This window comes from Corella eumyota, chromosome 6 (assembly GCF_963082875.1).
Source record: "Corella eumyota chromosome 6, kaCorEumy4.1, whole genome shotgun sequence".
Taxonomy (NCBI): domain Eukaryota; kingdom Metazoa; phylum Chordata; class Ascidiacea; order Phlebobranchia; family Corellidae; genus Corella; species Corella eumyota.
This window is the reverse complement of record NC_137495.1, coordinates 900,597-918,483: the sequence shown is the minus strand read 5'-3', so window position 1 is coordinate 918,483 and position 17,887 is coordinate 900,597. Positions and strand designations below refer to the sequence as shown.

Below are 17,887 nucleotides of genomic sequence, written 5' to 3'. Positions count from 1 at the left end.
CCCTTCTGAATTATATTGCAATTTTGTACTTTTCTTAAGTTAAATTATGTTTTTGTTGTGATATTTGTAGGTTTTGGGACCTTATTAGGAATGCTTTAGGGTTTATTTAAATGTGACATAAGTTAAAATGGCAATGGCTGCCCCAATTTCAAGTTTGGATCAAAACTTTGAGACAGAAACATCTAAAGTTGAATTAGATTCGTTGATGGAGAATATTAGAAACTCAAATGTAAAAAGTTTTGACGAAATCATTAAGTTATTGCATGTGGTAAGTAACCTTTATTAACACATTTCATAGGCATTTAAATTATTGATTTTGCAATTGGTAGGCTATGATATATTAGTAATTTGGTACCATATGTAAAATAGTAAAGTATATGTTATTTAAATGTTAGAAATGATTTACATTTTGTTATATAATATTTGCTTTATAAATGCCGGCTAGTAACAAAAAGCCATATGTTAAAAAGTGAAATATTTACATTAAGTTGTGTATTAAATTTATTTAGAAGCAAAAAACAAGTTCTAAAATCTATTTATTTTTCAGTTTTTTAAATCAAAATAAACAACCTAAAAAGAAACTACCTTTAAACTAAATACTACATGACATCTGTGTATAAACAAAAAGGTAAACCATAACCTTGCTGATTTTAAAAATCGGTTCTTATTTTCTAGAATGGATTAGAGCAGAACTCTCGAGCCAAGTTAAGATCATGTATGGATAAAGTTCTGATGAGCATGAGTGAGATTCACAGCTTAAGAGACATTCTAGATCGACTTAGATCAGTGGCTAGGACAAATGGGTAATTGTTTAATTAAGTTTATTACTTTGATACTGATTTGTTGTGTTATGACTAATGTTTGATGTTGTTATTGTTTAAAACCTACTACTTTGTTATTTTTAAATGTAAATTGTTAACTTTAATAGTGATGTTGTTAAACAACCAAATTGGTTGCCGAATTTTAATTGCAACAATGTATGTTTTTATGTTAGTTAAAAAATTAATGTCATATATTGTTTACACATTCTAACATATACAATTATTAAATGGGTATATGTATAGTTAACTACTAACATTTCTTTAAAATCACTGGTTAATTTTTTTTATATTCGTTTATCATTAATGCGGAAAGGTTGACTTCACGATCTAAACAAAAAGTAACATCAGTTACCTCAACTTAGTCTCATGCTTTGCCCTCTTATTTTAAGCTGATGACTAATCAGTGGCTCATCAGATGTTTATATCGATTACAGCGTCTTACTTAAGGGTGCTACAGCATAATAGCAGCTGGGATTGAACCAAGGACCTCATGTAGTGATGACAAAATTGTTGTTTATAATTAAGATCCAATTTCATACAACATTTTTCTTAATCACAGATTACGTTTCAACCCTCTTATGGAAACCTCACGCCCTGAAACAAGTACATGCCAGATCCTGGGAGATATGTTTAGTTTAGAGATAGTATTGGATGGTAGGGATAGTCATTACTGTGGACCTAATGTCCTGGATGTTAAAGTTGTGCAATCTGATAACAAAGCAAGCTCACCTCAACTCATAGAGATCATTAGGTAAGTGTGTGATTTTAGAGGCATAGGTTAACTGCTTAAATTAACTTGGTTTTAATAATTTTTTAGTTACTATATAATATATGTTGATGGCCAATGCTAAAGGGTTTATTTTAACTGTTATAATATAACTGTAATAGCCCTTTTTTCTGCTGTGGGATTTTTTGCCTTTGAAGGCTTTTAAATTGGCATTAAAAAATAAGTTATTGTTCACTTACTTTCATTCTATAAAATAACTAATTGTAAACTAATATAAGCTCAAAGTTTTATATAAATTTTATTTCTTGCAGAAACGGCAAGTTTCTTGAGCTATCGAAATATTTAAAAGGTTTAATTGAAATGTATCCAGGATTAAAAGACAAACAAACTAACACAAGATTGTATATGGCACTACAGTCTCTGGAGGTTGATGTACTTAAGATAAGTCAGATCTATCAGTAAGTTCATAAAAATTAATGCTATTTTTCAGCAACTTTTTTTTATTGAATTTGATGAAAGATCTTTTAAAAAGTTGGGGTTAATTAGCAATGGCAATATGCTTTATATATTAGCTGTTTGAAATCTAATTTGTGGTATTTTTTTGTCACTTAAGAAGTCCAAAAATAGAGAAATATTGTCTATAAATTAAAATGGTAACCACTTATATTAAAATGTGTTTTTTGCTATGATATTGTTATTTTTATACAATATTAAATTTGTTCTTTTAGTGAATCGAAACCTGATAGTGGAAAGTTGAACACGGTTATGCATGGCTCGGTGGGCTTAATAGCACCTCGTGTGGCCGGTCAGTGCACTTTACTCACCTATTTTTTATCCCCATATGACCTCGTCGATGTAAGAACCAAGAAAATGATCACAGACTTCACTGAAAGTAAATTGATTCTTCAATATTTCTGAAACATTATTTTATCTAGAATGGTTTACTTTATCTAGAATGGTTTACTATCATTTAAATGAAAATTAGTTAACCTAAAGCTATTTTACCGACAATGGGACATTTTCTATATACTTTTTAAAACCTTTTCTGGGTTACTAATGCCTTTCAATTTCTGAAAAAAATATTAACCTAAATTTCGTTAAAATATTGTTCTCGAAATTTTGTTTTCAAGCTAATGTCAATTGTACAAAAGTTTAAAAATATGGCTAAACACCATCTAGAGTACTAGTTAAAAATATTAGTTATGAGTTTTAAAACTAGACATGTTTTAAAAGTATGCATTTTTTTAATTTAAAATTCCTAATTAATGTCTATCATGGCTTTACATATTACTTATTAACCCACCAATATGATACATCTGCCAATAAACTACCAGCAACTTTTAATATTTAGTTGAAGAAGACAAAGGTTTAAAAGTTCAAGTGAGAGTAAAACCCTGGAATATCTCGTGCAACCTCCCAATCACTCCTCTCATATCAAACAATCATCCCATTGATGGAACATGGTAAGTTGTGTGATGGTGATACTAATGTAAGATTTGTCGACATTGATACACATGGTTTTTCTTATATTGATCTATATTGCGGTTAAGACAACCTTACAGCTTAACCATTATGATAGATGTTTTTACACTTTTTTTGAGTTGTGTACGTTTAAAAAATGTGTTTTAATTAGTGTAGCAACACATTTTTTTTGTGAATTTTATTTATACTTCGGTAAAGATGTATTTATAGTTAAACCCTTGAGTTTTATTTTGTAACACCTTTTTTTGGGTTGTATAAGTTTAAATTTTAGAAATTTTGATCTATAAACTTTGGACATCATAAAAAAAGTGATAAATATCAGTACTTACAGCTTAAAATCTATGGTGTATTATATAACACATGTATACAATTGTATACAGATTTAATATATAAGACATTTTAAAACCGATCATCGAATAATGGTTTTCAAAAGGTAATATTACCACACTAAAAAAACAGCTTACTTACGGTGTTTTATATAGTATAACACCCTATTTTAGTTGTATTGATATTTAAATATAAGATATTTTAACATTGATCATTAAGTTATAGACCCAACAAAAAAAATTGATAATGTTATCTGTATTGCAGAAATAATACTATTTAGTAGTTTAAACCATACTATGAATGTATATTAATGATTGAATTTTAATGGAAAATCTGTTTCATATTTTGTAGCATGCCAAGATTTGCAGAAGTCAGTCAACAGAACAACTCTATCATCCTCCCAGCTTGTTTTATACTTACTCTAAAACCTCCTATCCCAATACTTGAACACATTGCTAATGAGATTGAACAAGAAACTGGTAGGAACTAAATTGTATTTGTTTTATAACTAAGTCTTAATATTGTGTACATTTCCTAAGTTTAAATTACCATGTTTTTATTGCTAATTATCTAAATATTTTCCTTTTACTTACTTCAAGGTTTAATAATGTTTTTAAATGTAATTTTATATTGCTGTATTTTTACCAGTGTTTCCAAAATTAACTCTTACATTTAGACTTACCAGTGTTTCCAAAATTAATTCTTGTATTTAGATTTACCAGTGTTTCCAAATGGAAGTACCCCAGTCAGTTATATTTCCTTGTTGACCGAAGAGTCTGAAACTACAGAGGTAAGCAATTTTGTTCAATTTTTTATTCAATTATTTAAAAATCTATTATACTCAAGTGTTTAGACCAAATAAAATAGTTTTTATCTTTAAATGATAAATGATTTTAATTCAAATTTTTAAAGCTATAAATTAGTAAACTTCGAAGCTTAGAATCTAAATATTATGCCTAAATCAAATTGGCCTAAAAGCTATCTATATATATATATATATATTAAAGCTTAGTGAAGAAAGTTATTTATATTTTTAGTTTATAGGTCTTTAAAATAAATAAAACTGTACATTGGCAAATATAAGCTGAGAGTTATAACCATATTACAGCAATTAGAATACTAACCATAGGGACCAACTATAGAGAAAGCTATTGACTACTAGCACATAAAGTCTTTTTATTAAAAACTTTTATTTTTTAGATCCATTTTGCGGAGCACAAACAACGCTACCACTTTAACTTTGACCACTTAAAGGGGTGCCAGGTTGGGGAGATTCCCTTCACCCACCCAGGTCATGTTGTGTTTATTCTCAATTTGTTGCGCAAACAATCGTACCTTAACACTTTGGTGGGAAGTTGCATAAGAAGGGTGAAAGAAAAAGAAGGTAAGAAGGTTTTTTTAATTTAAAAAAAAAAAAATTTTATATATATATCTTTATCCTCGATGTGGGAAAGTCGAATGCGTGACTTAAACATAGAGTAACATCAGTTACTCCGACCCAGTCTTAAGTTGCCTGTGGTAGTTTGGGATATTATAGATTATAATTGCTGGATAATTAAGCTGCTGATTAAGTGCTGGATCAGCAGGAGTTTGTACCATTTATAGCGCCTTACTCAAGGGTGCTACAGCATGAGATCAGTGGGGATTAAACCCACAACCTTATGTGTGGTGTAGCAAGTGCTCTTACCACTACACCATGCTGCCGGTATGTTAAATATAAAAAGCAGTACCAAACTGGTAATAATAAAATAAATTGATAATGACCCGATGTTGTTGAATTTCATACCAATAAAAATGACAAGCTTTAAAATACTGTTAAAATTTAAATAGGCTATTAATATAATAAGAGTGTTTGTTAATTGAGAAATAAAGTTTATATTTTTGTGTGACGTTAAACTATGGATTCTATGGACAAACTTAAACTGTCTACTGTACGTCATAATTAAGATAATAGACAATATTAGAGCTATTTACCATTGAAAATTTAAGTTCAACAAAAGTTTAAATACAGGTCAATCTAAAAACATTTTAGATATATATAAATGTATTATGATATTGATTATTTGTTAGTTTTTAGTTTATTTAAACTAAAGTGGTGTTTGTTTATAGTATAGGTTATTGTATACTGAGTTAAGTTTTAAACATTATTAGATGAGGCTAAAAAAGAATGGTATTTTGAAGTTTCCATGGGCAGTCAGTTTAACAAATTAAACATCACCTTTGAGCATCCAATTTGTGCAAATTCCACTGCTTTTGGTAAGTTTTATTTTTGACTTTTAAATAAAATGCTTGAAAAATAAATAGTATATAAACATCATCATTACTTTAAGGTTTTTTTTAGTTAATGTATAAACATTTTTCAACAGATTTTTAAAGTCTAGATTTAGATTTAGTGGTTCATTTTTTAGTTTGGTTTTTGTCTAATTTTTTTACGCAGCTGAAATTTTATTTTCTTCTGACGGTTTCTCGGCTTGCCATTTTCATATCGCAAGAGGGGATTTCCCTCTGTGTAATGACGAAGTAGCAACAAAAATTCTGCAAAAAACTTTTTCACTTTCGCTAATGATGAGGTAGAAGATTAAAAATTCTGAATAATTTAAAGTAATCGTAATCTATATATAATGGAGCTTAGTGGGTGATATATATTTCTATACATATGTCGAGTTTATAGGCCCACAAATTAAAATAGAACTGTTGTTTGTGGTGCACAGATAAATTATTGCTGTTAAATATTAGTTAAATAGTTGCGACCATATTACAACAACTAAAATGTTGACATTAGGGCAGGCTATTGACAGTTAAAAATAATAATTTTTTCCTCTACAGAAAAGTTATGTTGCACTCTAAATCTCACCCCCGCAAAGAAAATCGTCCTACCCCCTATTTCCACCCCCACCCTTCTTTTCATAACAACAACAACCACCCCTTACCACATCCCAATACCCACAATGCACCTCCCCAACAACAACAACAGGGTTACCTTAGCAACAAGGATCAACCTGTCGTCAAGCAAACCAGTTTGCCTTCTCAAATGTTTTCTGCTGTAACTACGAATAATAATAATATTGGTAAGTTGATGTTTAAGTCTGATTTTTATTTTAAATAAGTAGTAAGATGCTTTATATTCTGATTTTTACTTACATTTGTATTAATTGTAACATGATTATATCGGTTATGTTTCTGTACCTCATTTGTTTTATATACTTTTTATTGTTAAACTGTGTACTGAGCACAATGTAACTAAAGAAATGATATCTACATTTATGTGTATATTAAATTTATAGGCCTACAAAATGAAAAACACTGTCATTGTGAGGTGCGGGTAAATTATCACTGGCATATATTAGTTGAAAGTTGTGATCATATTAGGACAATTAAAATCTTGACCGTAGGACTGGCTATCGATTGGTATTAAAAAATTAATAGGTTTTCAACAGATATAGGTACAATGAAAATGAAAGTTGGCTTAATTTAAATTTTTTAAATGATGAATTTGTTAACAGATACTCAATCTAAGGATTCAGTATCAACACAAGATGGAAAAAAAACTCAGAGCCCAATGTTAACTCAACTTCTTGTTGATCCAGAAAGACCTCAAACTAATGTTCAAACTAAGGTAAAGTTAATCTTTTTAACACACTTACGTCTTAGGGCAACTACTGTTTTAGTAACATTAGCTGATACAAGGTAATTTCTTATTAGGCATTGTAGTTCAAATATCTCCCAAAATGCCAATATGTCTTACTTTCAAAAAATGATTTTTTCTTAGAAAATTGAATTCTTGAGATGTAATTTTCAATTTATTTTACATGATTGTTAATAGTCTGCCTTGCAGACATCATTTTAGTTGTCATAATATGGTCGCAACTCTTAACTAATTTTAGTTTAAAAAATGTATTTGTGCACCACAAATAGCAGTTTTATTTATTTTCTTAGCCAATCTACCAGACATATATACATACAAGTCAAGTAGGTTCTACACCAATTAGTCCTTGAGACCAGTGTTAACAAATAGCTCAAAAACAGGTCCCAAATTCACACCTTTTACCAATAAATACAAAATTTTGTTTGAAAACAATATACTGGTGTTGTGGTGGACCAGCCTTGGCAATGAACTACAAGCCAGAATGTTTGCGAGTTTAAGCCGCATCAATGCCATGCCATTCACCCTTGGGGTAGTTGAAAAACACTTCCCAACAGCACAACTCTTTCTCCAAAAAATATTTAAAATTATTGTTTTTTTTAACAGAACCATCCAATGTTGATGTGCTTGTTGAAAAGCAATGATCAAACAACGCAACAACCACCTCAACAACAAATACAAAATCAACAACAGCAACAATCCCTAATTCAACAACAACAACAACTAAATTATCAGCAAGTTCAACAGCAACAACAACAACAACAACAACATTTTCAACAACGACAAAACAGCCAGGAGTTTATGAACCCTAATTATTTCATGCAACAAACCAATCAGATGCCTCCGCCACCTAATTATCCAACTTCTTTAGCTTCTAAACTTAACAGTCAACAATATCAACAACAGCAACAAGTAATTTTAATATTTTTGTTTAATTTTGCAGATTTTAAAAATTTAAAAGTGTGTAAATAAAAAAATAAAGCTTTTGTTTGTCATTGAAAACCCTAACTTGAAAAAAATTTTAGTTTTTAGGCAAAATTAGTTTAAATTCTTGCAATGATAAAAGTTAAATTGAGACTGGATAAAAATTAAAATTTGTTGGTTATTACTCTTGTTTTGTTTAAACTAAGTTTTGCTTTGTTTTTGTACTTGTATCAAATTAAATTTTGGCATTTATAAATGTTAAAATAAAACCGTATAAATACTTTATAATAATGTTTAAAACTTTTTTTAAATTATTTTAAAATTTGCTCAAAATTTTTATACTTTTCATTTAAATCTTAAAATTTTAACTTTTGTTTTAAGTCAATGCAGTATCAGTCGACCCCCTCACCTTTGAACCTAGATGACCTTAACCCCATGACCCCAATGTTGACCTCTCCCTCATTTAACCCCCCTCAGCCCATGAACATGACCCCCCCTTCGGAATCTCCCCTCCCCTCACCCTTATACTCTATCCAATCACCCATGAGCACTCCCCAGCCTCTCCATCCAGGTATGACCCCTCCTATGATGATGTCATCAGCGATGATGTCACCGGCTCAGAGGAAAGCCTCGTTTAGTCGAAGGGATTCGAGGCAGAAGAGTTTGGAGTTAGGACTGGAAGATTTTCCATTTGTTGTGAGCAAAGTTTTAATTAGTTTTTTTTAATGAGTATTAATTAACATTTTTTAATTAAGTTTTAAAGTATTACTTTGTTTTAGATAATGTTTTAACTAGTTTTTAATCAACTTTTTTTAATTGTTTTTGTAATAAATAGTACATGATAAATTTTAAATTTAGTTGAACAATGATAATGATTCAAATCAAATGGATTTTACTCAACAATCTTCAGGTAATATTAAGTACTTTATATTCTGGTGTGTTGTTTTAACATGTACTGCTTACACAAAAACCTCTGCTTAGGAAATATGTTTAAATCATATTTGAGTATATATTGTTTTTTTTTGTATATATATTTATCCTCAATGTGGGAAAGTCGAATGCGCGACCTAAACATAGAGTAACATTAGTTACTCCGACCCAGTCTCGAGTTAACTGTGGCAGTTTGGGATATTATAGAGACTATAATTGCCCGATAATTATGCTGCTGATTAAGTGCTGACTCAGCAGGAGTTCATACCGTTTATAGCGCCTTACTCAAGGGCGCTACAGCATGAAATCAGTGAGGATTAAACCCACGACTTCATGTGTGGTGTAACAAGTGTTCTTACCACTACTCCACGCTGCCGGTCTTTTAAGCAGATTCCTTAAAATTATATTAATTTATACTGTTAAATCTTAGTAGACACTTTATTTTCTATACTAGCTAGTCGATAGCCTGCCTAATGATAGACAATTCAATTATTGTAAAATGGCTGCAACTTTAAACTAATATTTGCTTATGATAATTACCTGCACACTACAAACAGCAGTTTGATTTTTTTTCTAGGCCTATAAATCGGACGCACATTTAATTATCTATATCATTTACTAAGGTTCATTATTTATAGATACATAACTTTGTAATTTTTTCAGATTTAAACAATGTAATGATGAACCAGCATAGATTGGTGTCACCCAATATTAGTCTTTCGTTTGACAGCGATATTGGCCTAGACCCCAATGAACTACAAAGGTAAAAAACAATAAAAAAACTTGATTTTGTTTACATATATATATATGTTAATTAGTATTATGTTTATTTTAATAAAATTTTTATGATTTAGGCGAAGTTCAATGACCCGAAGAATCTCTAACCAATCAAATGTGATGTCACAATCCCCTTCATTAACAAACAATCAAGAGAGTCAGGTATGTAAAATTGCAAGGGTTTTTTAATCTGACATTATAATTTGTTTTTAAAATTAATAATGTTTTGATATTAGGACAACTTTCCGATTCCATCACCAATTGGTACCATCACTGCTGAAGGTTTTAACACAAATATGTTTTATCACATGAATGAACAGAGCAAAAATAATGAACAACAGTTGGTAAGTATACTAACTAAATATTCAAGAAAATAAAATTGTCATTTATAAAGCTAAAAATAGAAATTTGAAACTTTAAAAAATCCGGCAGCGTGGTGTAGTGGTAAGAACACTTGCTACACCACACATGAAGTCTTGGGTTCAATCCCCGCTGATCTCATGGCTTAAGTAAGGCGCTATAAATGGTATGAACTCCTGCTGAGCCAGCACTTAGTCAGCAGCATAATTACTTTATATTTTATATCGTACTATGTAGTAATATATGTTTACTTTATTACAGAACAAAATATCTGATATGTTTGGTGAGGATAACTTGAAATCGGGTAAAAACTTGACAGAACAACCAGATAGTGATCCTTATAAATATGATGACAATAGGTAAGAATAACTAATACCCAGTCTTAAGTTAAACTAGTTTATTATATTTATACAAGTTGATTTTAATTGTCATAATATGGTCACAACTCTCAACTAATATTTGCTTGCGATAATTTATCCACGCACCACAAATGGCAGTTTTATATTTATTTTGTAGGCCTATAAGTTAGACATACATATATTGTACACTAAGCTCCATTATTTATATCTTTGTCACATGTTATAACAATATATCTATGTCATTTTAAACTTGGCAAGAATAGATTCTAATATGTACTCTGTATTATATTTATTATTAGATATAAAGCATCATACCCTATTAACTTTATACTGCATAAACAAAGGGTAATTTTTAGTTAAATTACAGCTTAAATAGAACTGTTTTGCATATATTGGTATTTAAAGTTTTAAATATATTTTAACTTTATTTTATATAAATTTTAATATGTTGCAATGTTTACTCTGTATTAAAGACATAAAGCAATAACTGTAAAAGTCTTAACCAACCCAAGATTATAACAACACAATATTTTTTACAATTACTATTTTTATTATAAATTTTAACTTATTTTTAGCGTCCCATCAATAAAAAGCTTACCAGAGAACTCCCAGCAACGACAAAACTCAATGTCAAGACACCAAAGTAAAAACTTTTAACTCATTATTTAAGCTAGTCAATAGCCCACCCTATGGTCAGCATTTTAATTGTTGTAATATGGTTGGAACTCTCAACTAATATTTGCCTGTGATAATTTACCCAGGCACCACAAATAACAGTTTTATTTATTTTGTACTCCTATAAGTTGAACATACATATCTACATCATCCACTAAGCTCAATTATATATAGACTTAATTTAATGAGACATTAGTTATAGATTTGTTTTTATTTAGCTGGTATATAACCATCCAAATTATATTACGTTACTTTTTAATAACTCAAATACAAAAAATGAGTAAAAAAATTAATTTTTATGATGTAAAATAAAATAGAGTTTAGATTTTAACAAACATCTTATTTTCACAGGTGTTGAAGAATTAGCATTCAACACACCAGGACTTGTGAACGCACTCACGAAAAAAACTGACAAATCATCTCAGTCGTTACATAACTTACTTAGTAAAGGTAACTTTATATTTATTTATCAAGTAATTTATTTTTGACATTATTACCATGGTATACACTCCTGTTAGGCCGTAAACCTTAACTGCTTCTATAAAACTTATGTAAAACCCCACTGCTTTTATGCTCTAGCTTTTTTAAATAGGGCACTATAATCGGTACAAATTTCTGCCAAGCCAACACTTAATCAGCAGCTTAATTATCATGCAATTATAATCTATAATATCACAAACTGCCACAGGCAACCTGAGACTGGGTCGGAGTAACTATTGTTTCTCTATGTTTAAGTCGCGCATTCGACTTTCCAACATCTAGAATAAATACGCAAAAAAACACCCATTTAACATTTGTCTTAGGTTCAAGCCAGCGAAGAGGATCACAGGAGAGTAATGTAGCATCCATGCAACAAAGTATTTCCTTATCAGGTCACAAACCTCTGGTTAGACAGAATGCAACGGCAAAATCTCATCAGCCAAAGTCCAGCAATCAGGTTTGTATTGTGTTGTAGGGGTTTAATATAAAGATTTTCTGGGTTAAATATGTGGTTAATGCCTGCTAAATATTTTTCGTTAAAAAAAAATATTGATTTCTAAAAAAAATTGATTTTTTAATTAAATTTTCTAGGGTAAAGTAAACGAGGGGAAAGGTAAGAAAAGGGCAGGGGCAAAAGAGGATAAAGCTGCCCCTAGAAGAAGGGGGAGACCTCCTTCCACAGAGAAGAAAGAATATAACGGTGGGTTGCGTATAATTTTAACCTTACAAAGTTAAAAATAGGCTTGTAATAAATCTAATAGTAACCTGTATTTAGTTAGTTTCATATTAAAGCTATTTTAAATCAGTTTACTTTAATTCAAAAACAGATTCTTAATTTTACAAGCTTATTAAGGGCATATTAGTCAAAATTTATAAAGTTTTTGCAATAAATAGCATCTTTTTTAGATATGTTAAAATATTAAATTTTTTAACATTTTAAAGGGAATGTTAATCAAAATTTATTAGTAATTTTATGTATACTAGTCAATAGCAGCCCTACATTCTACATTTTATTTGTTTTAATATTGTCGCGACTTTTAACTAAAATTTGCTTGCAATAATTAACCTGCACACCACAAACGGCACTTTTATTTAATTTGTAGACCCATAAATCGAATTTACATATATGTATATATATCACCATCTAAGCTTTATTATATATACATGTATTTTGTTTTATTTTGGTTAAAAGTGAACTTATTAATATTTTCCAGTGAAACGTAAGAAAATAGAACCGAGTGCCAACAGCACGGACGAGGACCAGCGTGGGAAAATAGTTCTTAAGTTTCAGCTTGATAAAGGGGAACCTGTTCGATCTTACCTTGCTAGTGAGTCCCAGGTGGAAAGTAATCAACAACAACAAGGGAATGAAAAACCAGCACCTGCACCAAGTGGTGAGTGTTTGGTTTAACAGAAAAATGTTACATTTTTGAATAGTAAAAGATAAAAGTTTGTTTGCTGTTGTGTAGTTTACTTGAATTATAAAATTTATTGTTTAATTTTTTTTGACTTTTTTTTTACAAAATGTAGCTATTCCATAAAATTGAAATGTTTTTAACTAAAAAATAAGCCAAGATTATATATTGTTAGTGCATAAACTACCCTATAACTGGCATTATAGTTGTAGTGAAATGGTGCAACTTTTAAAGAATATTTGGCTACTAAAAATTTACTTGTGCTCCACAAACAGCTGTTTTATTTATTTTGCAGGACTCTAAATTAAACATAACATATGCATCATTTCCTAAGCTTCATTTTATGTAGATTTATTAAGTTGAATTCATCTAAATTTTCCATATTTTCATTAATTAGTAAATTAATTTTATAATTATAGCTCCAGCTCCTGCAGGAAACCTGACTCAACTTCCCGCCAATCTTCAAAGTTATTTCAAGAATCAAAACGAGATGGAAATCAAGAAAAAGGAAAAAAAGTTGGTCGGTAACGGAAAGGGATCACCTATGGCAACAGTGGGGAATAAGCCCCTAGCAACCGGGGCTAGCGCAAAAGGTGGAAGCAAGAATTTGGGGCTAGGTGTAGGGGTAAGTTTTAAATTTTTTTTTCGCTGTTTAGTTAATCTTTACCATTGTTAAACAATTTTAAAGCATTGTTAAAACAATGACCTTTATTAAAACAACAATGCTGATTGTTTGTTGATTGTTACAGACAAGTAACCAAGTTCAACGAACCCAACCAACCCCTAATAAAGCATCAACACAACCCACCAATACTAAGTCACAACAGCAAACCAAAAACCCCCAAATTAGCCCCCAAAGTTCTGCCAAAAGTGGGGTACCACTTACACCAAGGATGAAAAAGAATTCATTGAGTGATGTAGTGGAGAAACTGGGTGGTGGAAGGACACTAGTTCAACCTGCACAACTTAAAGGTCAACAAACTAGTACTGGACCAGCTTCCAACAGAGCAGCTTTTGCACTTGGTAAGTTAAGATTTTTTTTTTTTGGTTTTTCGCGCATTGATAAAAGTAAATAATAAATACGATATACAATTAATATTACAATAATGCGACGGGAAAAAATGACAAAATCAATTTATGCCAAAAGTAATAATGGTTACATAAAGATTTTAAGTATGTTATGGCATGGTCAACAAACCCAGCTTTTTTAAACTTATTGGTAACTTCAGCCATTTAATTGTATTACTTATATTAGTGAATAGCTCTCTGTATTTTATTTGTTGTAGTTTGGTAACAACTCTTAACTAATATTTGCCTGTTATAATTTACAAGAGTTTTAAACTTATTTGGTAACCCCTAAAATTTATTTTTTAATATGAACTAGTCACTACTATGGCCGGCATTTTAATTGTTGTAATATGGTCACAACTTTTAACTAATATTTGCCAGTGATATTTTACACAAGCAAGCACCACTACTGGCATTTTTATTTTTTATAAACTAGTCATAAGTATTTTACCAAAACCATTTTGCCGACAATAAAACCTTTATCCATTAGCTTTCTACTCCAACCTTTCTATGGAAACTGCTTTTTAGTTTCTAAGAAAATATACTAAAATGTCGCAATTAAAATTTTGTTTTTGGAAAAATCTGATTTTATTATTTTTAGCTCCAGTTACTTCGAAATCTTCAGAACGTCCATTTGACCCCACAGTTAAACAAAGAGTCTCGAACCCATCACAGGGAGTTCCCCAGCGACCTAATGTTACCCCTAAGAACCCTGGGTCACGACCTCAAACTGAGGTCAAGATTCCAAACCCAAATAAACTCAACAAAAGCCCCAGTCACTCTATGAAAGTGGGTCAGGTTCAAAACCGGGGCCCCGCTGTTCGAAAAGAGAGTAAACCTCGACCTGTGACCCCTCAGAGGGATGGGAAACCCCCCACTTCGAAATCACCCCCTAAAATACCAAACATGAATCAACTGAAGCAAACTTTGTCAAAAATTAATGAGTCAGCTGCTGCATCGACTAGAACTGATAAAAGGATAAATAAAAGTAAGAAAAAACAATTTTTAATCAAAAATAAACTATTTTAATTATTCTTTAGAAAATAAAGAAAAAACTAATTACATAAAAATAGTTTTTGTTTTAATTGAAATCTCAAATCAATTTGAAATTTTTTTTTATTTTCATCATTTTTCAAGGTCGTCCAAGTAGCGCAGGGGGCAACAAGTCTCCTGGAAGGTCGATCACCCCACCACAAAGTAGGGGGCTTTCCACTACCCCACCTCTGAGCAGGGGTTATTCCCCTTCTGTAGTACTGCAGAAGAATGATGTTAGTTTGCACAGTTTGTTGAAGGCAAAGAAATCTCCATCTCATGCTGCAGGTATAATATGAAAAACTCTTTACCAAAATGTTTTGATTTTAATATTTCTATGTTCGGTTGCATAACCTTTAAATTTTTGCTATTTAAAAACCATATTAGACCATATACATTGTAATATTCATTGTTTTAACCAACTTTAAACAATATTAGAATTTATACACCATATTCATCAAAGTTTAGACCATTTTAAAACCATTTTAGACCATATATACCAAATCAATTATGACTTTACCTATTTTTACACTATAATAAACTATATTAACATTTTTAAACCATATTGGACCATATTTTAAGATTAAGAGCCATGATTAAAAATCCCTCGATTTTGTATAGTTTTTAAACAACCTAAGTTTTGGATAATTTTTTTATCATTCTTTTTTCCTTTTTTAGAACTATCATCCCGTCCTAGTTCAACATCGTCAGCTGAATCAAATGACACAAGGTTACCCCAGATCATTGACCAAAGGTTACCTCAGATTGTTGACCAAAGGTTACCCCCACCCAGACCCAAACCCCAGCAAGATGTTGCAAAGAAAAGTGAGGCAGAAGTCAAAGGTCAGTTTGGTCACATTAAAAATAATCTTTTTATTTGTGCTTACGTATTTTTAAAAGAACGTCAGCAGCATATCTTTGCTGCCCCCCCAGCAACATATCTTTGCCCCTTTTATTTTTGCCAAAAAGTTCAGCAGCATATCTTTGCCTTACTGTCCCAGTAAAGTAACCATTGCTTGAACTAATTTTTAATAACAGTCTCTAAAATCTAGGCAGAAAACTACATAGTAAGAAAACATAGTAATACTTACTATTTTGCTTACTGAATTTACCTTGACCCAGTGTTAAATTAGAAAACAATATTTTAAACTAACAACTAACATTCACTTTTAACCCATTCAGTTACAGTGTTACTGTTAAAAAATATAACTAAATATTGTAATATCACAACTAAAATTTAGAAAAAAAGATACAAAACTTTACTTGTAATATTTTAAAACAATGTTTTAAATTAACATTCACTTTTAACCCCTATAGTTACTGTGCGCCAAGTGACCCCTGAGTTACCCTCCAACAAACAAAATATTCCCGACACCCCACAAAGCCCCGACGATCAACTTATCATTGATGACGACTCGGTTAAAACAAGTGAAGTTAAGCGACCACAAGTCGGGAAAACAAGTAAGTTTGTTTTTGTATATATCTTAATCCTCGATGTGGGAAGGTTGAAAGCGCACCAAAACATAGAGTAACATCAGTTACCCTGACCCATTTTTTTTGCCCTGTAATCAAACTGATGATTAAGTGCTGGCTCAGTAGGAGTTTATACCATTTATAGCGCCTTACTCAAGGGCGCTACATCATGAGATCAGTGGGGGTTAAACCCACGACCTAATGGTGGTGTAACAAGTGTTCTTACCACTACACCACGCTGTGTTAGTTGTACAGAAAAGGTTCGGGTTTTAAAACATGAATAATTTTTTATTTTTACTTTAGATGAACCCCCTCCTGCCCCTTTTAGCATGCCAGCCCCATTTAACCCTCCTGTGAGTGACCCTATAAGGGAAGTACCCTCACCTAAGAAGGAATGGGAGCAGTATAGTCCGTATGATGAGCTCATGGACCAAGCAGTGTCTTAAAAACTTTCGACAAAGTCCAAAAAATAAAATTTTGTCCAAAAACAACATTTTAAAAAAAGCTTAGCTGTGGTTACCACATTTCATTTGTTGCCTACAGCACTTTGTTCTAAAATTTTGAAAGAAAAACTCTTAATCTTGGCATTATGGTGTGTCGGGCCTTTTGTTATTATATTGTTGTTTGTAGTTGCAAAAATTCTTGTATGTAATACCAGAATATGAATATCTAAAAAAGGGGGTTTTCGAACTAAAAAAATTTAACAACTTTAAAAGCAGAAATTTAAAAAATTCCTGTTTAGTCCTAACTTGTGGTTTAAAATTTGTTGATGTTATTATTTTTAAAAACAATCTTTTAAGGCTTGCAAGTATATTCAACATGCCTTGACTCATAACTGATACTTCCATAATGCTGACTTCTAATAATGCACCACTACCCAAGCATAGCATTTTTGCTTGGTTATTGTATATATTTCATTGTTTGCCATTATGTTAAGTTATTTTGTATTGTAAATTTTTAGTAAAGATATTTTGAGATGGTTTGAAGTTATATAATTGTGTTGCAAATTTTAGGAGTTTGTTTTATAAAAACTGCACTAAAACTAGATTTATAATAATGTTAAAGATAATCTAAATATGGTTAAGAATTTAAAGTTGTTAGTTTGGGTTGCTTTTGCAGTATTTTTTTAAGCTTAACTTTTGTATTAATTATTTATTATTTACTAAACTGCTGTTAAATTAAACTTTTGTAAACTATTTTGCTTTCGAATACTGTTTAGTTTGTAAAACTACTAACATGCTGTTTCTAACATTTTTTTTAAAACTTTTTTTGTTTTGTAAATGAAATATAATGCCGGCATTTCAATAGTTTATAATTTGTCTCGAAATCTAGAGTTTTTACTAAAACTTGATTAATTATTGATAAGCCTCGAAGCACTTTAGGTTGCAATAATG

General features: G+C 30.7%; 1 protein-coding gene across 1 annotated transcript; it reads left to right on the top strand.

The window, feature by feature from the left end:
• Positions 1 to 79: 79 nt before the first annotated feature.
• Positions 80 to 17,784, top strand: LOC145754826 (uncharacterized). The gene is made up of 32 exons (XM_082570960.1): positions 80 to 268; positions 676 to 803; positions 1,381 to 1,572; positions 1,860 to 2,006; positions 2,277 to 2,440; positions 2,900 to 3,011; positions 3,709 to 3,836; positions 4,071 to 4,147; positions 4,558 to 4,741; positions 5,509 to 5,613; positions 5,795 to 5,927; positions 6,184 to 6,425; positions 6,861 to 6,973; positions 7,607 to 7,912; positions 8,306 to 8,620; positions 8,783 to 8,834; positions 9,518 to 9,617; positions 9,709 to 9,793; positions 9,868 to 9,975; positions 10,253 to 10,350; positions 10,926 to 10,993; positions 11,377 to 11,475; positions 11,829 to 11,962; positions 12,097 to 12,205; positions 12,720 to 12,899; positions 13,340 to 13,545; positions 13,670 to 13,943; positions 14,590 to 14,976; positions 15,126 to 15,308; positions 15,699 to 15,863; positions 16,338 to 16,481; positions 16,797 to 17,784. The coding sequence occupies exons 1-32, from the start codon at positions 128 to 130 to the stop codon at positions 16,937 to 16,939; spliced, it is 5,022 nt and encodes a 1,673-aa protein (XP_082427086.1). The 5' UTR covers positions 80 to 127; the 3' UTR covers positions 16,940 to 17,784.
• The last annotated feature ends 103 nt before the right edge of the window (positions 17,785 to 17,887 follow it).

What these genes read in the sequence shown, in the direction of transcription:
- LOC145754826 (XM_082570960.1), top strand. Translation starts at nt 128, where the DNA reads ATGGCAATGGCTGCCCCAATTTCAAGTTTGGATCAAAACTTTGAGACA. An exon ending in AAACTAATGTTCAAACTAAG is followed by an intron (nt 6,974 to 7,606) that starts GTAAAGTTAATC and finishes TTTTTTTAACAG; the next exon opens with AACCATCCAATGTTGATGTG. An exon ending in AGCCAAAGTCCAGCAATCAG is followed by an intron (nt 11,963 to 12,096) that starts GTTTGTATTGTG and finishes TAAATTTTCTAG; the next exon opens with GGTAAAGTAAACGAGGGGAA.